Source organism: Euleptes europaea, chromosome 3 (genome assembly GCF_029931775.1).
Source record: "Euleptes europaea isolate rEulEur1 chromosome 3, rEulEur1.hap1, whole genome shotgun sequence".
Classification (NCBI taxonomy): Eukaryota; Metazoa; Chordata; class Lepidosauria; order Squamata; family Sphaerodactylidae; genus Euleptes; species Euleptes europaea.
This window is the reverse complement of record NC_079314.1, coordinates 110,479,374-110,504,377: the sequence shown is the minus strand read 5'-3', so window position 1 is coordinate 110,504,377 and position 25,004 is coordinate 110,479,374. Positions and strand designations below refer to the sequence as shown.

Below are 25,004 nucleotides of genomic sequence, written 5' to 3'. Positions count from 1 at the left end.
GCTATTTATTTATGCTTTTTAAAAAAACAAAACACTGAGTTATGCCCACATGGAGAATTTATATAATTTGGGATCCAGATCTGGATAATGGAAATCTGAGAGCCAGCGTGGTGTAGTGGTTAAAGTGTCGGACATGTATCTTGGAGACTCAGGTTCACATCCACACTCTGCCACAGAAGCTTGGTAGGTGACCTTGGGCCAGCCACGTACTCAGCCTTACCTACCTCACATGATTGCTGTAAGGATAAAATGGAGGAGAGGAGAATTGTGTAAGCCCGTGTTGGCGAACCTATGGCACGCGTGCTGCAGCCGGCACGCCGAGCCCTCTCTGTGGGCATGCGTGGACCCGTCTCATCTGCCTAGGGCTGTGCCGTGTTGCCGTGGTGAGGGCGCTGAGGGCAGTGCTCCTTCTCCCCAAGCCCATGCTCCCCAAGCCTGCACTGGTGCCCTCCCTCTCCTTGCACCCAGGGCAAGCCCCTCCCTCTCTCTCAGCTGAGCTGCCACTGTAGCTCAGCTGTTTGTTGGGGTGCCCCGCCCATCTTCAGTTTGGACCGGGAGGCTGTGGCCCATCACCTTGCCATGCCCCCTCTCAGCTGAGCTGCAGGGCAGCTCAGCTGTTTGTCGGGGCCCCGCCCGTCTTCAGTTTGGACCGGGAGTCAGGCTGAGCACCTTGCCACCCCCCCTCTCAGCTGAGCTGCGGGGCAGCTCAGCTGTTTGTAGGGCCCCCCACCCGTCTTCAGTTTGTCTGGGGTCCCGCCCGTCTAAAAAAGCATTTAGAAAATTCTACAACATTTGCAGACAATCCTACAATCCATCAGGAAATCTACAAGGAATTTTCTAGCATTGTAGCAGCTGCAAAGGTGAATTTTAGTAACAGATTTTTACAGTTCCGTAACATGGAGACAACCTTGTGTTTTCTTACTTCTCCAGATAAAGCCAAATTTGAAGAACTTGATCTTTCCTGCCTATACTGGTTAGATTTAGAAAATCTGGAAATGGAGCTAATAGAATTTCAAGAAAGCTCTATCTGAAATAGAATTTCAAGAAAGCTCTATGACCTGCGTGAAACACTTGAGAAGATAGAAGGGATGCCAAAGGACAGCACAGTTAGTTCTGAAAATGAAATCCTTAAAGTGTGGCTGTTGAAAAAAAAATTCGGTAAAATCCAGATTTGGCAAAATCCAGCCCGTTTTGATCCGTGAAATGCTGAAGTCTGAACTCCCCCCCTTCGGATCCATGGAATTCGGTGCGAGATTTGAGTTCGGGGAAAAAATTCGGCTGAATAAAGTCATAAAAACCACATTCACGACTTTTTGCGGCTATGGGGGGCATTTTTTGGGGTAGAGCCTTAAAACTTTCAGCATAGCTTGAGGGGACCCTTCTTGCAAGAACCCCCAAGTTTTGTAAAGATTGGATCGGGGGGGCACTTATGGGGCCCGGAATGGGTCCCCCCTAATGTGCATCTTTATTCCATTTTCAGCACACTCACAGCTTTCCCCCAAGTTTGGTTAAGATTGGATCAGGGGCCCCTGACTTATGGGATCAGCTGATTCCCATTCATCCCAATAGGACAGGCTTGTCCAAACTGCGGCCCCCGGGCCGCATGCGGCCCAGGACGGCTATGAATGCGGCCCAACACAAAATTGTAAACTTACTTAAAACATTATGAATCAGCTATCGTTAGTGTAAATGTATTTTATTTGCAGCCCAAGACAATTTTTCTTCCAATGTGGCCGAGGGAAGCCAAAAGATTGGTCACCCCTGCAATAGGGAAAAGGGGAGACCCCATAAGTCAGGCCCCCCTGATCCAATCTTTACAAAACTTGGGGGTTCTTGCAAGATGGGCCCTCTTAACTTACACTGAAAGTTTGGAACCTCTACCCCCAAAAATGCCCCCCAAGCCACGGAACGCATTCCCCCCCACGGGGATCTCTCTCTCACACAAACTCTTTGTCTCCTTGGGCCGCACAGCAGCTGGGCTCACACACTCAACTGTGACTGATTGGCCAGGAGAAGACCCAGCTTGGCCACCATTGGCCCCAGGAGAATGCTGCTTACTAAGTGACGGTTATGCTGTTGCTTCGGAGCACCTGGATTCGCCGAATTTATCTGGCGATCGTGCCTAACTCGCTGAATTCGCCCCGTCGTTTTCCTGCCTTTTTTGAGTTCAGTTGCATCCGAACTGAAAACCCGCGAATCAGGGAAAATTCGGCTTTTTTCAGTTCGGACAAACCGAATCGACAGCCCTACTTGGGATTGCTTTCCTTACTTTGTTTGGATCATCTTAAGCTTGTGAGCAGCTGTTTTCAGCTTTGAATTACATCAAATCTGACACCAGAAACAGGCTAACAGATGACCTGAGTGCTGCATGTGTTGCTCTCAAACTTACAAAGTATGAGCCAAGGGTAGACAATTATCAGCATGCACACAACAGCAAAAATCACATTAATTGTTCAAAAAATTTGACGATGTCCTCAAAGATGTCACAAAAATGGTGAATTACATCATGGCTCGTGCTCTGAATTGTCAACAGTTTCAAGCACTTCTTGAGGAGGTTCAGGCACAGTACAATTGTTTACTTATGTACAATAATGTCCGGTGGCTGAGCAGAGGACGAGTCCTGGAGAGATGCATGCCAAACGCAAACTTTTACCTTTCAATAAAAAGTTTTTGTTTCATTGAAAGCTCTGTTATTGTGTTTTTCTTTTAACACAAAATATGTGATAGTATGAGTTGTTTTTTTTCTAAACTAAAACCTCAGTATTCAGGTTAAATTGCCGTATTGGCACTTGGCGATAAATAAGTGGGTTTTGGGTTGCAGTTTGGGCACTCGGTCTCTAAAAGGTTCGCCATCACTGGTGTAAGCTGCTTTGGGTCCCTGCTGGGGGGGAAAGGCTGGATATAAATGAAACAATTGAATAAAATAAGAGCTTCATTATCATAGGCATAGTGACAAGGTTGCTTTACCAGCAATAGTTTACAGTAAGGTTACTGTGCATGACCAGTCATGGCTGGCTCCAGCCACCATCTTTTCTTCCTTTTCTCTTGCTACTGGAGTCGAGCCCAACTGGCAGATCAGGCAGAGATGGATTTTCCAAGTTAAACTGGAAACTAAGGGGCACTTGTTTCCCTAGCTTTTCTATCTCTGTGCTGTCTCTTACATTCTGCATCGAGACCTTGCCCTGCATATCAAAGCTGTCTTGTCGTTGGAGGCAGCCAAATCATTAAGTATGGACATTGCTAGCCCCACCTAAGGAATTACAGTTCCCTTTTGTTTGCTTTTGAACCACAGACCAACACCAGATTTAACAGTCATCCCATTTCCATGTTCAATGGTGTATAGCCTGTTTATTCTGTACTAAAATTCCCATAGGCTACTGATGTTAGGGTAGCCAGCCTCCAGGTGGGGCCTGATCTTCAGACAACATCAATCTGTTCCTCTGGAGAAAATGGCTGCGTTAGAGGGTAGACTCTATATGACATTGTAACCTGCCAAGGTCCCCTCCCCTCTCTAAACCCAACGCTCCATCTACCAAATTTGCAGGCAGTTCCCAACCCAGAGTTGGTAACCCTAACTGATGTGTTTGTAATTATGAAGCAGAATGCCATACCTAGTCTCTCTTTAAGACGTAACTGATTAGTATTAAGTGGCCTTGAGTATGCACTATTGTGTAGAACCGTAAGAAGTGACTCGCTCAATCAAAACAATGTCCCTCTTGCCCAGCATCCTTTGCAAGGATCTCAGCAACTGTAAGGGCAAGGCTGTCTTCCTTCTGCAAGTCTTCTCCAAGACGTGAAGTGGAAACGGACGGATGCTCCTAAATATTTATGTTCCCTTTTACTTTATGTTTCGCTGCCTACTCGCTGTTCCCATTTCAACCCCGTTTAAAGTGGCTTCAGAATGCACTTAGCAGCTCTGACTGGTACATAGAGTTCTGGGAGAGCAGGATCAAGGCCATGCTTTTCGGCGCAAAAGGTCTGTCTGGATGTACGAAAAGCTTTCTGTTCTCTTCCATGGGGAAAATGCTTTATGTACAGAGGCATTTTGTATTGCACGTGTGGAGCATGGTCTGTCATTGAAAAGAACAGGGCAGTCCCTGCACTAGAAAACTGTGCACATGTTGGAGGTGCAAGATTCCCCTGTACCAGGATGTCGTGATGGGTACTAACTTGGACGACTTTAAGAAGGGAGTGGACATGTTCGTGGAGGAGAGGGCTACCAATGGCTACTAGTAAAAATGGATATTGGTCATGATGCATACCTAGTCTTTCCAGGAACAGAGGAGCATGCCTCTTATATTAGGTGCTTTGGAACACAGACAGGATGCTGCTGCTGTAGACATCTGGTTTGTGGGCTTCCTAGAGGCACCTGGTTGGCCACTGTGTGAACAGACTTCTGGACTTGATGGACCTTGATCTGATCCAACATGGCTTTTCTTATTAGGATCGCCAGGTCCCTCTTTGCCACCGGTGGGAGGTTTTTTTGGGTGGAGCCTGAGGAGGGCGGGGCTTGGGGAGGGGAGGGACTTCAATTTTCTCCAGGTGAAATGATCTCTAACTGCTGGAAATCAGTTGTAACAGCAGGAGATCTCCAGCTAGTACCTGGTGGTTGGCAACCCTATTTCTTATGTTCTTTTGACTGGTCCTAGTTTATGTTTGCAAAGTTGTCCTCTTTGTTTTCCCCCAGCCTGGATGGCCTGGGGGTGGGTGGGGAGTGGTTTGACAATTTTCAGAAGAAAATGGCAAGAGGCAAATTGGCTAAATTGGTTAACAAAGGCCATTTATGCATGGGAGGCTTTGCTTTGGATTTGCCGCTATCTAGATGCACATTTCCCCCATCCAAATTCTCTAAACTCAAAAGTAAGCCCCCATGCAGAGTTTTGATAATTCAGATGGGGAAAATGTGCATCTAGACAGCGGCAAATCCAAGGCAAAACCTCCCATGCATAAAAGGCCTCAAAGTTTCCACTCTTCTCCTGCTGACCGACCTCATATTCTAACCCCAGCGGCTGTATTGTATAAACAACAAAATCCTAAACAAAGTAATAACCATGGAGCTACATTTGATGCGTAGTTGCACCCTGGAGCTCATGTGTGATTATTCTTTAGGATTCACCAGCTTGTTGTTCTAAGCACTGAACGACTGTTATAAACAATTAAATTGAGCTACGTACCAAGGCTGCGTCTTAAAGGCATTGCTTGTTTTGACAGCACGGTTATAGTTCTTCTGAGATATAAACAAGAAACGCAAAATACGCTCCTTTTTTTTGCAATTTAATCGTGAATATTTCTAAGGATGAGCCTGTACAATTGCTGAGAATCTTCCTCCTCAAACACAGATCTCTCCCCCACCCCAGCTAATGAAATCTGAAATCTTCCCCCTGCTTCCTTAACACTAGGGGTCAATTTCCAGACGAATTCTAATCAGGTGTTAGAAAACATTGGCTTACCGGACCATCTAGAGCACTGTTTCCCAACCGGGGGTCCGTGGACCCCAGGGGTCTGCGAGAACTAAATTAAGGTCCGCGAAACAAAGTTATAAACCCATAATAAATTAATATTTTCAATTAAAAGTTCTCTATTATAATATATATATATTCAAATATTATTCTAAGTTTAATGTTTAACTAACAGTTATGATTAAAGTTTATTTTCAAATTCTCGGAATTTTTATTTTGAACCTTGGGGTTCTGCACTGAACAAAAAAGTCCTAGTGGTCCCTGGTCAAAAAAAGGTTGGGAACCACTGATCTAGAGAACCAACTCAGTGAAATTCTTAAATGTCAACTTGAGGCTCCACATGAGGAAATAAACCATATGGAAGAGATTGACGAGGAAGAGATTGGAGAGGAGGAGGTGGAGATGATCTCTAAGCATCTGCAGGACTTGTTAGATCGTAAGGCTAAAGTCTGGACCAACATTGATTAGAGAGCAGCTCTGGAATCCCTTCCTCTCCCTGAATTCTGTTGTCCATACTTTTCCTGATGGCCTCTGGAATGACAACTACTGTTCCTGTCTGTTCACCTGGATGTGGGAGTGGGTGCTGAAGGTTTAGAGGAAAGGAGTCCCTGAATTTTGTAGTGAATCCCACACCATAAGAGAGCAGAGTGGATACAGCACTTGTGGGTTCCGACTACTCGACCATGGTTTGTGGGTTCTGACCATTTGATTATTCTGACTGTGCGTTTGCATGAGCTCTGGAAGCGCTATGGTTCATCGGTAGTGTCAGTCCATTTCATGCTGGAACCTTCCTTGTGGATTGCCTGTCTCCCCCTACCCCGGGGCCAGAGCCGAATTTTTTTGGATTTTTTTAACCATAAAATCAATTGTAGTGTCTGGCTGTTGTAGGGCTCCTGCCCTTTAAGGTTTTTTTTTCTTTTCCTGTTGCTGTAGGCTTACTTTGTGTGTGTTTTGCTGCAGTTTCCATTGTTATTTGATTTTGTTGTTTACTGTTTTATAGTATTTTGAAATTAAGCCTGCTTGCCCTTTGTTCAACTATACATTGGTAAATAAACAGTTTAAAAAACAAAAAAACAAAACAAAAAAACACTAGGGGTCAATGTGATCGTGTCCACATAGGAAACATGCCTTGTGAGTTTAGCTTCGCAGAGGAATGGAAAAATCCAGAGAAGCAAAGTTGGTGCTGGCCTGCAGGGCATGCATATGCTGGAGATCAACACAATCACTTGATAAAAGTCTGTAACAAAGACAGACATACTGCTCATCTTAAAACTTTCTGCAGAGATGAAAAAGCAAAGAGCTGAGTTACAAAATGTTAACAAAATCCCCACTCCCTGTCTTCGTTCAACTTGCAGCTCGTTTCCAATCAGTAAAACAAAACATTTTTCCACCTTAGGGTAGTGAGAGGCTGAGGCAGGTAGGAGAAATTGAAATGACTCAATCTTGCAGTGCAAGAGATCCGGCTGCATGTGTGATAAGAAATACGAAAAGGTTAAGGTCAGTTTCTCCCAGTGCAGAGGAGTATTCTAGTTTTCAAATTCCATGCTTTGACTGATCATGCGGAAATGCTCTTGCTTACCTCACTTGAACCATCAATGTCAGATGCATGAATGAAAGGTCAGCCTCCCTTGGAAATCTTTGACCTCTTAACAAGATAAGAGAGTTACAACTTCAGAAACATTACTGAAGACCTTCAAGCTGTTTTGTAGATTGCATTTAATAGCCGTCTTTCTTCTGCCCCGTAGCGCAGAGTGGTAAACTGCAGTACTGCAGTCAAAGCTTTGCTCACAAGCTGAGTTCGATCCCGATGGAAGTTGGTTTCAGATAGTTGGCTCAAGGTTGACACAGCCTTCCATCCTTCCAAGGTTGGTAAAATGAGTACCTAGCTTGCCGGGGATAAAGTGTAGACCAGAGTTTCCCAAAAAATTTTGGCCTTCCCTTGTCATCTACAATTAAAACCGACTCATAAAACTGATTAAAGCAAGCTCAGGCAGCAGGAAAACCATTATCTCCTTAAAACTCAGTCAAAATAATTTGCCTTACACTGCCATTAAAATGCTAAGAATGTGGCGGGATCTTCCTAATTTGCACAAGAAATCTATCCCACCACACAGGAGCCACTGCTGAAAAAGCTCTGGAAAAGGAAGACGCTGAACTAATCTGTTGGCATGATGCCACTCTAAGTGGGCTGTGGTTTGATGAGTGGAAGCTGCCACTAGGGTTGCCAGGTCCCTCTTTGCCACCGGCGAGAGGTTTTGGGGGAGGAGCCTGAGGAGGGTGGGGTTTGGGGAGGGGAGGGACTTCAATGCCATAAAGTTCAATTGCCAAAGCGGCCATTTTCTACAAGGCAACTGACCTCTATCGCCCAGAGATCAGTAGTAATAGCAGGAGATCTCCAGCCACCACCTAGAGGTTAAGCAATCCAAATAAACACCTCTGTACCTATACCCAAGGTTAGAAAGAAAGTACAGAAAATAGCTGGAAAATGCTACTGATAGCACATTATAACAAATCTGTATTCACAATAACAAGTTGCATTCAGCCAATTGAAATGCCAGATAGTGGCAATATACAAGTACAGTTACAATTCACTCCGAGGTTGAAGTCTTCAATGAGCAGAAAAGTAAACTGGGATACGATGTTTCAATTCTTTGAATTCTTCCTCAGTCCCGTTTCTGTATTACAATCATCTATGTTGTTTATTTTCCAATATAAGCTGATATAGCTTCAATCTTTCTTCATGCAATTCTTAATCCTTTTCCAGGATACAAATAGCAACCATATGTGTCTTTTCACATTAATGATTCCAATAATAGGATATCCAATTCATATAGTTGCTCAGACAAGTTTACAATATGACGTTCCCTCATAGGATACAAGCAACTCTAGCTGTCACCCAGGAGTATATTGAGAAAGCACTGAGAGAGCCTCGCACCAACACCTGCTATCTGTAAAACAACTCACCCTTTCAGCTAGGGTGTCCCCCTCTAAAACTACTTCCTTAGTCCCTGCTGTATATTAAGTTCTAGCTGTAAGCTGTGTTCTGCACAGCATGGTTGTTGTGGTTCTTTTTTAACGGAAAGAAGCAAGGCAAATGGTCCCAATTTGGTCAGAACCAGGGCCTTGGTGAGCCGAGATCCGGATGGCCCAGGCTAGCTCTATCTCATCAGATCTCAGAAGGTAAACAGGGATGGTCCTGGTTAGCACTTGGATGGGAGACCAGCAAGGAAGTCCAGGGTCACTACACTGGACCAGGCAATGGCAAACCACCTCTGTTCGTCTCTTGCCTTGAAAACCCCACCAAGAGTCACCGGAAGTTGCCTGTGATTTGATGGCACTTTACACACACATAGGGTCTTGCTAAATGGCTCCACTTATGGGGATTGTAGGGGGAGAAGGTTGTTTCATCCTCTGTAACTTGCCTTCTGAAAGAGCTCTTCTCAGATGCCAGATAAATTACACGATCCAGTAAACGGAGTGGGCAATCATGGTCTGGATTAGATGTTTTAAATCATGTTCTTGAAGTGTTTTGGTTAACAAAAAGATAGTCAAATGAGGAAAATGATATATTTTATAGAATATACTGGAATTTTTTCTTATGTACTCGGAGACTTTCAGCCTGGAAGAATATTTAAAAAATCCTCTGAACATTTCACTCTAAACCAGGAGTGGGGAACTTTTTTCCTGCCAAGGGCCATTTGCTCATTTATAACATCATTCGGGGGCCATAACCAGGTGTAGATCTCCCGGCGTGGGGGGGGGGAGAGGCTAGGGTTGCCAGGTCTCCAGCCACCACCTGGAGGTTGGCAACCACAGGGGAAGCCACGCAGAGAAGGCCTGGAGGGCATCCCTGCTCCCCCCTCCCAGGAGGGAGGGCAGCCAGCGGTGGGCCCCGAGCAAACAAGGTGCCAGTTGGGCGCAGCCCGCAGCCGATCCTCAGGGAAGGAAGGGAGGAAGGAAGGAAAACAGAGAAATGGAGGGGGAGAAAAGGACGGACGGAGATAGACAAAGAAAGAGACGAGGGAGAGGGGGAGAAACGAGAAAGAGTGACAGAAAAAAAGAGAGAAAAGCCTTTCCCCCCCCCTCTCACACACACACGGCAGCACAAGCAGCCCCGTGCAACCGGGCCCCAGCCTTCACACCCTCGCACCCCCCCCACCCCGAGTCTACAAAAGGCCCTCCAAGCCCGATCGGCTCCCGTGCACATGTTCTGCCGCCGGGAGCCACTGGCCTCTCCCCACCCCTCACCGCTTGACAGGCGGCGAGAGGGGCTTAGTGTGCCGCGGTGTTCCTGCATGCCACGACTGTGGGGGGCAGCCTTGGGGGAAGCATCCCTCCCTTCCCCCTCCTCTCGCCGACCAACAGTCGATGAGAGGAGGTCCAAAGGGCGCCGTGGCCCCAGGAACACCCTCGGGGAGGGCCGCGCAGTGCTGGGCCCTGGAGCTCCTGAGGGCCACTGAAAATGTCCTCGGGGGCCGCATATGGCCCCTGGGCCGGACGTTCCCCATCCCTGCTCTAAACAATTTAGCTGCTTCTCAATTTTCTGTGATTCTTTTCTGTTATTGAATTTAATATTACGCTAGAAAAAATGGTTCTCTTGCAAAGTACAGGATCAGATTCCGTATCCAATATTAGTCGGTTTCTATTCTGCTTTATTTCACAAATTTAGTCAGCAGCTTGTGGGCACATGTGCCCTTCTGGGCATGTTACACAATAGGGCACTGAACCCCAGAGCATATGAAAATTTCATTATGTTTCTTGTTATGTGCAGTCCTAGAGAGTAGACATTTAAAGGAAGGTCTTGCAAAGTCATCTTCTGCTTTCATGTCTGTGCTTCCTTCTTAGCAAAATCCTCTAAAAGAAATATGCTATTATTGACAGAGTTTGTTCTAACAATACGCTCGATAGCTGAGAAGAGAAAAAAAGAGCAGTCCTGCCTGGGAGCTGTGAACACACACAAGAGAATTAATAAAAAACAGGGTTCTTTTTCATAGAAAGCTTATTTATTCCATCCTTTCTCCAAGGAGTTTAGGCCAGAACACATCTTGCTGCTCTCCTCCATTTTACCTCACAACAACCCTGTAAGGTAGATCAGGCTAGGAGAGAATGACTGGACCAAGATTACCCAGTGAGATTTATGACTAAACTGGACAAGAATCAGCATCTCCCGGATCTCAGTCCAGTACCTTATCTCCTGCAACTTTAGAGGTGTAGCCATGTTAGGGAGCAATCCTAAATAGGTCTACTCAAAAGCAAATCCCATGTTATTTAATGTGCTTATTCTCAAGAAAATGTTTTTAGGATTACAGCCTTAGTTTGTTGCGGCAAAATTAAGCAGAAGTCCAATGGAACATTAAAGACTAGGTAGTTATTCCAGGATAAGTTTTCATGACAAAGAGCTTATTTTATCAGACACATGAAGTGTATGTCCACATCCACAGCAAATACATTTATACTGAAGCATTTATTTATGAAAATATTTATATACCCCATTAAAAGCATGATAAATATGATTGCCTTGCAATGGGTGTACATTTCACACAACTGATTAAATGAGCTCTGAATCACAAAAGCTTATGCCGCAATACAGTTTGTTAGATCAGTTGCCCTGGAGAAAATGGCCGCTTTGGCCATTGGACTCTATGGCATTGAAGTCCCTCCCCTCCCCAAACCCCACCCTCCTCAGGCTCCACCCCAAAAACCTCCTGCCGGTGGCGAAGAGGGACCTGGCAACCCTACATGTATTGTGTTTTAATATCTACTTAATTACTATAAACCATGTGTACAGTACACTTACATCTCTGATCCTATATCAACTATACAAAGACTGAATAGTTAGAATATGCTCCTCTATCACCACAGCCATATAAACATCAAACAGTGTCCAAATTGCTTAACGAGTTCTTATACGTTGTTTCAATGGCAAGATTGCCAAATAGTGTTGTTCCCAACGTTGCTATGTCCAAAGCAAACCAAAAAAGGCATGATAGTGATACCGAACTGTAACTGAGCGATTAAGTATAGCTGTGGTGATAGAGAAGCACATTCTAACTATTCAGTCTTTGTATAGTTGATATAGGATAAGAGATACAAGTGTACCGTACACATGGTTTACAGTAATTAAGTAGATATTAACACACAATATACATGAAGTCAATATAGTGACAGTTATGAGATACCGGGTTTGATTACCGGCCAACATGCTGTTATTTGTATTCTATCCTAAAGGAAATAATACTCAGTACACAGCCACTGATAATTACAAATATATTCACTATTGTAATTACAACATAAACATCAATGTGTATACAAGTTACCAACTTTTCACATTCAGTAACCTATCTTTGGTTGTCAATTCAGTTCACGGTGATCCTGGAATCAGAAAACACTGTTGGTAATAAGTGAAGCGTTCCGGAGGGATGGTTAATGTTATGTTCAAGCAAAAATTGCCCTGTTGCAATGGAAAGATGCACATGGAGTTGCGATCAGCTGGTTGGTGCTAGCCGATCACGTAGCTGAAATACCGCTTGCTGGATCGGCTAGCTAGCCTGGATCTCTCATCTGCTGTATAAGCTAGAGTTGGATTTATGAGTTGCTGGTGCTGTGCATCACAGACAATGATATTTGCACGTAGATATTACAAGATTCCGGTATATACTTGTTTCACATTGACTTGCTTCCTCAGACTGTGCAATTAAATCTGACTGCAATATTGTCGTTCATAAGATGACTCCTAGTCCTTAGTTATTTGTATTCTAGCATACTTATTTCTCATTTCTCCTCTCAAATAAACCCAGAAAGGAAGGTTGATAGCAAAGGACTGTTCCAAGATGATCCAGAAGGGTTCATATCAAGCAGGATTCAAACTTAGGCTTTCCAAGTTGGGCAGCCCATTCCTGAAAGGGTGTGTGTGTGGTGCAGATCCACAGCGGCTGGACCGGCACTGCCGTGCCTCCTCCTTAGAAGCTTCCCGGCTGCCGAAAGGAAAGGGAAAAGCATGTTTAAAATAAAAAAGCGAAAATGCCCCCATACGGCAAAGCATGTTGGGGAGCAATCCTAAGCAGGTCTACTCCAAAACAAAGGGAGAACTACCACTACTTCCTCAGCCCGGTATGCTTTGGGAAGCTCTTAAGTATAAACTAAACTTGGATCCTCCTGAAGTCCCATCTTAAAACTGTCACATATTACAGACTGCCTGTCAGTATCAGCATCTCCCCCACCCCTTGTCCTAGTGTGTAGAATCTCATCTGAAGAAGCATTCTGTGAAACTCAAAAGCTCTTTCACTATTATGTGATACTCAGTTGGCCTTTTAGCAGTATTGTCTTTCGGTGGGGGGAGGAGGGGCAGTGCTTTGCCTGTGGTTGCTGCAACAAGAGATGAGATAAGAATTTTTTCAAGAAGGTGACTCTTTCCTGAGGCTGCTGTGAGAAGGGAAAAAAAAAAAAAGGCTTCAAGGAGCATCTCTCTCTGATTTGAGTAAAAGAAATTTAAAGCGGTGAAACTGCTATCCCAAACTGATCAGGCAACACTGACACCCGGAGAGGAATGCCACATTAGCCTGTTGCAGCCAAAAACACACAGCTTTGTGACGAGGGTTGCCAACCTCCAGGGGGCTGCTGGAAAAATAGACACAACTGTGCCAGTATCACGGAGATTTGGAAATTAGCACAGAAATGAAAGATGTATGGAGACTTTGAACTTCGTACCATTGTGAGCTTCATGTCAATTATGGTGATTCATTGCACTTTAGTTTAGGATAGATATAGTTGTTAAGAGTGTTATAGTCTATTTCATTGTATAATTGTGTAGCATATTAATATATCTTTTGCACTTTGTTACATCTTTCGTTTCTGTGCTAATTTCCAAATCTCCAGGTGGCGGCTGGAGATCTCCCACTATTACTACTGATCTCTAGGCGACAGAGATCAGTTTACTGGGGGGAAAATGGCCGCTTTGGCAATTGGACTCTACGGCATTGAAGTCCCTCCCCTCCCCAAATCCCGCACTCCTCAGGCTCCACCCCTCAAAACTCCAGGTATTTCCCAACCGGGACCTGGCAACCCAATTTATGACACATTAGTTGTTAAAAATGCTGCCTTCCCCAAACCTTCCAAGGAGGCTCATATAAAATAAACAAATAAAAGTTTGAATTCAATCTTTAAAATTTCTGATGATGATGATACTGATAATGATGATAATAATCCTTAGGGTTGCCAGGTCCCTCTTCGCCACCGGTGGGAGGTTTTGGGGGCGGAGCCTGAGGAGGGCGGGGTTTGGGGAGGGACTTCAATGCCATAGAGTCCAATTGGCAAAGTGGCCATTTTCTCCAGCTGAACTGATCTCGGCTGTAATAGCAGATCTCCAGCTACTACCTGGAGGTTGGCAACCCTAATAATAATAATAATGCTTCCGTCAATACATCTCAGAATAAAGGCAACAGAGTTTAGAGGCACCCTTTCACCTAGACACCCTGTGGTTGCAACCCCTTTGGCTGTTTAGCTTAGGGTTGCCAACTCCAGGTTGGGAAATTCCTGGAAATCTAGGGACGGCAGAGTTTGGGGAGGAGAACGACCTCAGTGGAATATGGTCCTACAGAGTGCATCCTCCAAAGCAGCCATTCTCTGCAGGGAAACCGACCTCTGTAGCATGGAAATCGGGTGGAATTCCAGGAGGTCTCCAGGCCCCACCTGGAGGTTGGCAACCTTAGCTTAGATGCATGCTATTTATTTATTTATTTTACTGGACTTATAGCCCTGTTGTTATGGCTGCAATCACACTGACGCCTTCCTGAGAGTAAGCCCCATTGAATAGCACTGGGATTCTTTAGGATCGAACACATGAAGCTGCCTTCTACTGAATCAGTACCCTTGGTCCATCGACCAGTACCCTTGGTCTTTCCCATCACCCACTTGCCTAGTCCCTTTAACTGGAGATGCCGGGGACTGAACCTGGGACCTTCTGCATGCCAAGCAGAGGCTCTACCACTGAGCCAGGGCCCCTCTCCATGGCTCTCCAGGGTCCCATGCCTTTTGCATCACCTATTTGCCTAGTCCCTATAACTGGAGATGCCGGGGATTGAACCTGGGACCTTCTGCAGAGGCTCTACCACTGAGCCAGGGCCCCTCTCCATGGCTCTGCAGGGTCCCAGGCCTTTTGCATCACCTGATTGGCGAGTTCCTTTAACTGGAGATGCCGGGGATTGAACCTGGGACCTTCTGCATGGCAAGCAGAGGCTCTACCACTGAGCCACAGCCCCTCCCCAGTATTGCTCCCATTATCCAGTATGGGTTTTTGGGCGCCACTTCGTAGGGAGGATGGACCCTTTACCCCCCCCCCCATATCCCCTCGCTTTAAGGGGCAGCAATTTTGAAAGAGGATGAGAAGGGGAGTGAGTGGGTAGGCGGGGCTACAGCGCTCCCCGCCCTCCCGGTTGGCGCCGGGAGCTGCCCGTCAGGCGGGCGAGGCTCGCGCGGGGACCGTTGGCCGGGGGCGGCGCTTTGTGACGCCACAGGGCCCGCGTGCCGGCCGCGCGTTCGCGGGCCACGCCCCCTTCGCCGCGCGCCTCTCGGCCTCGTGGCCGCTTCCCGCGTCGCGGTCCGGAGGTCGGGGGGCGCGAAGGCCGGCTGTGAGGGGGGGCAGGAACCCCCCTCACCCCTGGCGGGCCCGCGGGGAGCGACGCCACGCGACGCCGGGGCTTGCAGGGACCCGCGCGCCGAGGAGGGAGGAGCAGGCCCGGGAAGGCCACGAAGAGCAGTCGCCATGGAAACCAGATATCCTTCCTGCAAGCCGGCTGGGAAATGGGGAGGCTGGGAGGGCGAGGGAGGCGGCCCCGCCCTTCCCATCCCGCAATGCAATCCTTTTTTTTTAGTGTAAATTTTTATTATTTTTTATAATACAATACAAAACAAATACAATAATAACAAAAAAAAACATAAAAAGAAAATACAAAAGAATATCAATTATAGTTGTGCATAGTTATAAAATCCAACAGAGCAAAAATACCCTTTTTGACCCTCCGCCCACTTTAAAAGTGACCCAGACTTCTGCGGAAGTCAGGTGATGGGTCACTTTTTTTAGTGTAAATTTTTATTACTTTTATAATATAAAGCAAAACAAACAAGTACAATAATAACAAAAAAACATAAAAAGAAAATACAAAAGAACATCAATTCTAGTTGTACACAGTTATAAAATCCAACAGAGCAAAAATAGCCTTTTGGACCCTCCACCCACCTTAAAAGTGGCCCGTCACCTGACTTATGCAGACTTCTGCGGAAGTCAGGTGATGGGTCACTTTTTTTAGTGTAAATTTTTATTATTTTTATAATATAAAACAAAACAAACAAATACAATAACAACAAAAAAATACAAAAGAGTATCACTTATAGTTGTGCATAGTTATAAAATCCAACAGCAAAAATACCCTTTTTAACCACCCACCTTAAAAGTGACCCATCACCTGACTTCCGCAGACTTCTGCGGACGTCAGGTGATGGGTCACTTTTTCTAGTGTAAATTTTTATAATTTTTATAATATAAAACAAACAAGTACAATAATAACAAAAAACATAAAAAGAAAATACAAAAGTATCAATTATAGTTGTGCATAGTTATAAAATCCAACAGAGCAAAAATACCCTTTTGGACCCTCCACCCACCTTAAAAGTGGCCCGTCACCTGACTTCTGCAGACTTCTGCGGAAGTCAGGTGATGGGTCACTTTTTTTAGTGTAAATTTTTATTATTTTTATAATATAAAACAAAACAAACAAATACAATAATAACAAAAAAAATACAAAAGAGTATCACTTATAGTTGTGCATAGTTATAAAATCCAACAGAGCAAAAATACCCTTTTTGACCACCCACCTTAAAAATGACCCATCACCTGACTTCCGCAGACTTCTGCGGAAGTCAGGTGATGGGTCACTTTTTTTAGCGTCAATTTTTATTATTTTTATACTATAAAACAAACAAGTACAATAATAACAAAAAAACAAAAAGAAAATACAAAAGAGTATCAAGTATAGTTGTGCATAGTTATAAAATCCAACAGAGCAAAAATACCCTTTTGGACCCTCCACCCACCTTAAAAGTGACCCTTCACCTGACTTCGGCAGACTTCTAACTATCTAAAATAGTAAGATCCATTTTTGCCAGTTTATCCCAATGTGTGATGGCCTTTGCCCAAATTTTTTAAAATTATTTTCGAAGGCTTTCACGGTCAGAGTTAATTGGTTCTTGTAGGTTATCCGGGCGGTGTGACCGTGGTCTTGCTGAGGTCCCTTCCAAACCCAAGCCTTGCTTTCCCTATGCTCCGCTCCCAAAATCTACAGGTATTTTCAACCCAGAGTTGGCAACATGAGTAGGAATTGTAGTGGGAAAAGCCACCCCTTCTCCCAAAGGATGGAGAGAGGGAGAAACAATCTCATTGGCACATGGGAACTACATTTCCCCTTCCCAAGAAAGTCTACACCTAATTAACAGATTAGAAAGCCCAAGGAAATGCCTTCTATTACAAGTGAGACAATGGCTGTTACCGCACTAGGTATTCCCAGCGATGTATTAAGAGTTTGAAAATGTTATAAAAACATCGCTTTAAAAGGGTTTTTGGATGCCACTGCTAAAAAATGGTTGGAAGACATCTTCACAGCTAAAGGGGCCAAACAAAGTGCGAACAGTATTTTTTATAACAGTTTCAAACTTAATACATCGCTGGGAATACATAGAAAATGCGAACAGTATTTTTTATAACATTTTCAAACTCTTAATACATCGCTGGGAATACCTAGTGCGGTAACAGCCAATACCTACCCAGCTCTGAGTCATTAATATTATTTTAAATTCTGGGAAGAGAAGGGGGTGTTCTCATGTATTCAGCCTAGAGCTCTTTTAGAGGGAAGGCTTGCATACCAGTCTCATAACGAAATTAAAAACTGGTTATTAATTTAAACTTTGTCATCAATATAACACTATTTTACAACGTAAGCAATTAAAAACAAAACAAGCCCTCCCCAAAGAAGAACAAAAAAGTATCTGCCCCAAGTTTAGAATCTAAAATTTGGTACTGAGGAAAGACTATAAAGGGATATAAAAGCATCCTTGCCCTCCTTCCCTAACCAAAGTCAATTTACTAGGAGGGAAAACCCAGTGTTCCCTGTTGAGGGAATTTGGGGCAATGTACATAAATCCTTGAGTATGAATGTTTGTTGCGCAAACAAGTCCCCCACACATTCTCTTAGGAGGGGAATATTTTCCCCTGCTTCTCTCTTTCATCACTTTGTTTTTTGGAAACTTTCCCCCCACCCCTGGCTTTTCTTTCTTGGTCATGCCCCCTATGGTGGAAATTTTGATTACAGGCATGTGAGGGCATGGGTCTGTATTTTTATTCTGTTGCTTATTTCAGTGCCATATACACTGAGGATGCTATATAAGTAAGAATTGTCATCAGTGAAACAGCTTAATTTAAACAAACAAACACAACCCTGCAAAATGTTTGCATATGTTGCCAGTTTCCTTAACTAGCCTTTTCTTTTACATGGTTTTTAAGCGTCATCCATGACAAGTTTAGAAAAGGAAAGATTAATTTTGAAAGTACCTTGGAATTGCTCGCCAAATTTGACATCCCTTTTGATTCTGTTCATGTAAAGTACATTTTTAAGGTGAGAACATTGGTGATATTGAATAGTGTTAGAAGTATTAGGAATCTGTTGGCTGTAGCTTTTTAAAGGGTAGCTTACTATATGCCAAATAAACAGAGGGACTGATAACCAGATTACGTTACCAGCTCGTTTGAAAAGTCATGCCACCTCTCATGGGGACATTTTTCATTAGTTTCACCCAGGATTGAACACCCTCTGTCAAGCCCCCGGTGTCACGAATGAGTTCTATGCAGGCCCTTGCACATAGTATTAGCTGCCTTTAGCAGTGGTACACCCTGACCGGGATGGCCCAGGCTAGCCCGATCTCGTCAGAGCTCGCATGCTAAGCAAGGTCGGCCTGGTTAGTACTTGGATGGGAGACCACTAAGGAAGTCCAGGGAGTGGGACCTCTGCACAGAGGCAGGCAATGACAAACCCACCTCTGAATATCTCTTGCCTTGAAAACCCTATGGGGTTGCCATGGGTTGGCTGCGACTTGAAGGCACTTTCCACCAACAGTGATACAAAATCATGGCCATCAGCTTTATGGCATATTGCTATGTCATCGTATTCAGTTTAATGACTGCCATTACACATTCAGTACCAAATCTTGTTTCTTTTTCAGTGGACCATACTCTTCTGTTGTGTTTTTACAGTCCTGACAACACAACAAGGAATACTACTTTGTTTTTTTAATGTCAATTTTATATAAGGAATAGTCTCTGTTGGAAGTGTCTTTTGCTTTCTTGTTCTTTTTTTTGCATTTCAGATAATAAGCTCTTTGTGGCAGGCTTCTGTTATTATGTTATGTTCCTTTTTCATTTTGTTCCGGTCTCCTACTGACTGTAACAATGTATGATTTAGCTGCATTGTTTAACTCTTCCAATAATCAGGTTTTATTTGTACTGTTCGTTTCAATAAAACACAAAAATGTTTTTACATCCTCTGCCTATCTATTGGTTGTCGCTCAAAATCAAATGGTTAACATAAACTGGAGATGAAAGAAAACACTTATGATAATAGCTTCAAATGTATTACTATATTTACCCTTTTTTATAGAACTAAAATAAAATCCAAAGCCTATTAAACATTTCCCCCTTCAGTTGTACAAACCTTTCATCTGTTCCATGCCATGAAATAAACTCTCACAAGACAAAGTCAAGCAAACCTATTTTTCTTACCTATTGAAAATAGTAAACTTTATTTATTTTTTAAAAATGGGATCTCAACTGTGTACAACAGGGGTGTCCAATCTTTTGGCTTCCCTGGTCCACATTGGAAGAAGAAGAATTGTCTTGGGCCACACATAAAATACACTAACACTAATGATAGCTGATTCATAATGTTTTAAGTAATTTTACGATTTTGTGTTGGGCCGCATTCATAGCTGTCCTGGGCCTTATGCTGCCCAGGGGCCACAGTTTGGACAAGCCTGGTGTACAACATTTGTTGACGAAGTTAGTATGCAATTGATTTTTTTTTTAATACAAAGATGGAGAATAACTATTTGTGGGGCAAGCCTTTGTACAGAATGACGTTTCAAGCTGCAAGAGAATGTAGTCATAACTAAAGCCCATTTTACTGTACAAAACATACCTTTGTAGTTTTCAGTTGCATAAACTTTGGGCATGATCCAGCCAAAACTGAGCACTATTATGTTCTGAGTAGGGGAGATTTCAGCAAGTGCTTAACACCCCCCCCCCATTGAAATCTATGGGACATCAAAGCATTTGATTCTTCCCAGGTCATGCCCTTTTATTTTTAAGTTGGTATAGTTGAAATAGTCTTTCTGTTGGATTTCTTTAGTAAGAGTCAGAGCCTGTCCTGTCCAGCCTTTTCCCTCCTCCATTGTCCTTACTTCATTCTTACCAACTTATTTTGTTCAAAAAATGAAGCTTTTGTTGTTGTTATTGTGTTTCCCTTATAGGTTGTTCATTTATCAAAACTCCACTGAGTGAAAAATATTGTCGAAGGCTTTCACGGTCAGAGTTCATTGGTTCTTTTAGGTTATCCGGGCTGTGTGACCGTGATCTTGGTATTTTCTTTCCTGACGTTTCGCCAGCAGCTGTGGCAGGCATCTTCAGAGGAGTAACACTGAAGGACAGGAAAGAAAATACCAAGACCACGGTCACACAGCCCGGATAACCTACAAGAACCAATTCCCTGAGTGAGCGCTACTAATATTCATGATGAGTGGCTAATTTTTTCTACCATTTTTTTCTACCATTCTATCAGCTGACTTTCCTTTGCTTCCCCTCTTTGTTCTTCCCTTCCTTTTCCTTTCCTTTTTTCCTTCCCTTCTTTGTCCTTTCCCCCTTTTCCTTGTTTCCTCTTCCTGTCCCTATTCCTTGGAGGACCTGGGACTTTCTGGGTTGAGGTTGGTCTCCTGAGTATCACATCAGACCATCCTCACCATCGAGGATATTCTTGTCATTTCTAAGAAGTGGTTATGGAATTAGGACGCCATCTTGTTAATCTAAACTGGACAACTAGCTTCCGTGGCAGAGCGGGGATTCAGACCTGAGTCATAACACTGACTTTCTTGGAAACAGTTCTTGAAAATTGCAATGTGTGTTTTAATTGGGAGCCTTAAGAAAAGTATACCCGGATTAAGGGCTCATATGGACTATTACTGTCCATTGGTTAAGTAAAACAATATTGTAATTTGCAGTTTTGTAATATATAGATCTAATAGCATGTGTGTACCAATACGTGTATAGATTTACTACCGCTAACTGAAAAATGTGATTCTGTACCATGGTGCATTAGCTGAATCCGCAAATTGTAACAAGCACGTCATATGCAATGTACATGAAAGAGCTTTCAAACCTAAAACAGCAGTGGAGCTTCAAACATTGACTAGGGAGAGAGACTATCTCATGGCTTGAAACTTATTAGGTGACCTTGGGGCGGTCATTCTCTCTCAGCTACCTCGCACAGTTGTGAGGTTAGATGGTAGAGAGAAGCGTCATGTCCGCACACAGCTATGCTAATTGTACGTGGCCTAAAAGAGAGGGAGAAAAAAAAGATCCTGCCTTCATAAAGATTCTCTGTCTAGTTGCCTGGAGGTGATTCTTATTTACAAGCTCCTTACAGATCTGCCATACTATAGCCTAAGGCTGTAATAAATGACTCATTCCACCTTGCAACTGGTTACGCTTGAGAAAAGTCTTTTAATGGGACTAGATAGAAACATCCTTTCCATGGTTCTCTATCTCTGATTCTGGTCTCCCAAATGGCACATTCAGGTACAGGTTGGCTCTTATGTATCAGACATAAGATTTTGAAAAGTTAAAAATGGACTTAGCCTGTTAGTGTTTTGGTGACTGACTGTATTCAGACATCCAGTTTTATCGCAGTGAAATAAATTTTATTGATAAAGGCTATCAACGTAACAAAAAGAGATAAACAATTTTACAATACCAACTGATTTTATGAGAGTTGCACATAAATGTCTGTTACTTTCTTTTTGTATTAATGATGCCTTGTGCTGTTTATGTGAAGTCAAGCATTTGTCTGTACTTAGGATTCCCCCCCCCCTTTTAAGTAGGCAAGTGATACACAGAAGACTGGGCATATTACTTTAGAGGATTTTAGAGGAATTTATCGGACGATAGCGCACAGATGTGAAATTCATGAACTCTTCAAAACTCACTCTCCAAGCAACAAAATTCTACATCTATCAGAACTGGTTGGATTTCTTCGAAATCAACAATTTCAGGCGGATGCTAATGAAACAACTGCTTCTGATCTCATTGCAAAGTTTGAACCCATTGAAGAAGGTACTTTGAATTGTTAATATAATTTCATAGCTTTCCTGCCATAATATTATGGTTCTATTAATAATTCATGTGTAGTCATTTATTATTATTATTTCAATTTATCTTTATGCGGCATGGTCCTATGCAAGTTTATTGGGAAATACACACATGGACATGTGAAGTTGCCTTATACTGAAGCAGACCTTTGGTTCATCAGTGTCAGAGTTGGTTACAAAGGGCCACAGTGGCTCTCCAAGGTCGTCTCTCCCATCCTACCTGATCCTTTCAACTGGCAATGCTGGGGATTGAACCTGGACCTTCTGCATGCTCTACCACCGAGCCACGGCCTTCCCTTGAATGAATAAATCCTATTAAGTTAAGTGGACTTATTCCCAAGTAAGCATGCATAGGACTGCCGCCTTAAAGACCAACTGTTGTACTGTCATATAAGATAAAGGTTGACATTGTACTTGCCTTTTGCAATCATTATGGTAATGTAAGATACTTAAAGCCAATACATGTGCCAAAATAATAAATCTTCGGTAATAAAATGGCTCTGGATATAGGTCAGCTCTAACGCAGAATATTTCTGTTAATAAGGTATTCCGTATTTTAATGTACTGTGCATACAGATCATTCCAAAGAACCATATAGGATTTGCTGAAAAGTAAGAAAGTAGAAACATGGCGTCTGCACCTCAGACCTGTTGCAAGTCAGCTGGCTAAGCTGCTGTAATTGGCAAAGCCTCAACTAGGGTTGCAAGGGAATGAATGCAAAAGTATGTACCCTTCTGAATTCAAAACATGTGTTCCTTCACTGAGTAATGGCTCTCCTCATATAAATATCTGCCACCTTATATCAAGTCTGACCCTTTACTCATTGTCTACTCGCAGTGGGTATCCAAGGATCCAAGCATCAGCCTTCCTTGGCCTGGCGATCTGAAATCCTTCAGGTGGAAGTGCCAGGGATTGAATCAGAGGCCTTAGTCACACATAGCCTGTGCTTTATCACTCAGTTTAGCTTATGAAGATAGGACATGAGCAATCGAGTTTAGTCTGTTACTAAACATCTTTCGTAGTCCAGCTATGATCACAAACACGATGAGCACAGTTTCTTGGAAGCTATTTTTAAGATAGGATCCACTGTGGGAAGATAAATTGCTACTGGCGGGTCAAAACCGCTCGGTGAAATTCAAGGAGCTGGAACTTTGCCAGAATCAACTATTGTCTCTGGACTGAGCTGTCTTAGAATTATAGCAAGCTAATATTTTGTGTTAAAATGTTTTGGGATTTGCTTTGTTTTATGGAAATAGATATTTTTGTGTGTAAACAATGGGGAAGAGTGATCCTATCGTGCAAACAATACTTCATCAAAACGTGTATTCTTTTTTGCCTCAAAATGTGCCTCGTTTTAATTTCAGACATTAAACCTTATTATCATTTATTTATTCACTGAGCAATTATTTGGTCTTCAAAACTGAAAAACCAGACATGATAATTGTATATAACACTTGTTTCTATGACCGGACATAAATCCCATTCAGACTTGACTGACGTGCCAGTTAAGTTAATATTCATTGTGCGCCACTGGAACTTGGGACATTGTATAGCATATTCCGAGTTGTAATGTGCTTTCAACATCATACATCAATATTACTCTGCATGCAGCCATCAACCACATGAGCTGAATGGATTTTGACTGCTGATTCTTGATTGACAACAGCTATTATCTGAGAGTCCTGAGGTGTCAATATTGCAGTAAGCAGTGACCAGGCTCTGTATAAGTACATAAGTAGAGGAAGGTTTTTCAGTTTTATGGTCAATGCAAATTGAAGAATACTCAGAGGCATATAAATTTATATTTGCTGATGGTTACCCTGATTCTGAACGTCAGCACGCACAAAATGAGTTTCTCCGCATAGAAGTGATTGGGGAACCTGTCATATTTGAGAACAACCATGTGTTCATTCAGGATTAAGACACTTTACTTGGAAAGAAGCTCCTTAAATGGGAATTGCTGCCAAGTGAAATATGCAGCCCAATCCATCAGACCACAGGTAAGTGTAACTTGCATGATGTTCTGGGGAGAAGCAAGATTGTAGACTCTCTGTATGAGAAATGTATGGGCCCTCCATCAAAGGTAACAGCTGTGAGGAAAGGCTGGGGGACTTGGGAATGTTCACTCTGGAGAAGAGGTTGAGGGGGGACATGATTATTCTCTTTAAGTATTTGAAAGGCTGTCACTTAGAGGAGGGACAGGAGCTGTCCTCTGGCAGTCTTCAAACAGTGGCTGGATGCTTCAGGCTGACCCTGTGTTGAGCAGGGGGGTGGGACCAGATGGCCTGTAGGGCCCCTTCCAACTATGATTCTATGAGCTGGGTGTGCTGCAAGGAGTTGGCAATGCAATTCTAAGCAGAGTTGCACCCTTCTAAGCCTTTTGACGTCAGTGTGTTTAGAAAGGTGTCACTGTTTAGGATAGTACTGTAAATCCTGGGGAGTTCCTGTTTTACAAGCACAGATCTGACAGCTGCACACGCAGAATGAGATGGATCTTGCCCTTATCTATTGTACTGGAGCAACTTTTGTTTCAAACGATGGTTTACTTATTTCCTCAGGATAAAAAAGGGCTGTCAGAAATTATGGATGAGAAAAGCACCACTGGATAATTTGTAGATCCCCCTCTTATTTCACACAGTGCTCTCAACTCTCTCAGCCCACGCGGAGGCAGGCAATGGCAAACCACCTCCGAATGTTTCTTGCCTTGAAAACGCTACGGGGTTTGCCATAAATCCGCTGTGACTTGCTGGCACACACTCAAAATGTTTTGTATTGCTAGATTACGATAGTTTGACTTAGATGGTTAGCTTGTTTTGTTCCCGAGGCTTTGGGCAGGTCACAGTATTTGGAAAACAACAGACAAAATAGCAAAATTAATAAAATGGATAATGCCAGGCATTGAAACCTCACCCTATGTGAACATTGTCACCAAAGACTAGGCAAAATAAGGTGGTCTTTTGACAAATACTCAAGCTTAAACTTTGCCAAGTCTCCAGGGTAAGACTGTCATGAAGTACATCCCTCCATATGCATGATTAAAAAAATATTCTAATAAACCAAGATATAGACAAGTCAGCTAACAATTTG

The 25,004-nt window shown here is 43.3% G+C and overlaps 1 protein-coding gene and 1 non-coding gene across 2 annotated transcripts in view; one reads left to right on the top strand and one right to left on the bottom strand.

Annotated features, from left to right (window-relative positions):
• Window positions 1-5,816: 5,816 nt before the first annotated feature.
• LOC130474913 (1-phosphatidylinositol 4,5-bisphosphate phosphodiesterase zeta-1-like) overlaps window positions 5,817-25,004 on the top strand; it is a 77,996-nt gene continuing 58,808 nt past the window's right edge. The window contains exons 1-4 of the mRNA XM_056846604.1: window positions 5,817-5,895; window positions 14,816-15,085; window positions 17,985-18,121; window positions 21,651-21,882. Coding sequence (XP_056702582.1) covers window positions 5,817-5,895; window positions 14,816-15,085; window positions 17,985-18,121; window positions 21,651-21,882 — 718 coding nt within the window. The remainder of the gene's footprint in view (window positions 5,896-14,815; window positions 15,086-17,984; window positions 18,122-21,650; window positions 21,883-25,004) is intronic.
• On the bottom strand, window positions 14,645-14,716 carry TRNAG-GCC (transfer RNA glycine (anticodon GCC)). The gene has a single exon. It is a non-coding gene; the product is annotated as a tRNA-Gly (tRNA).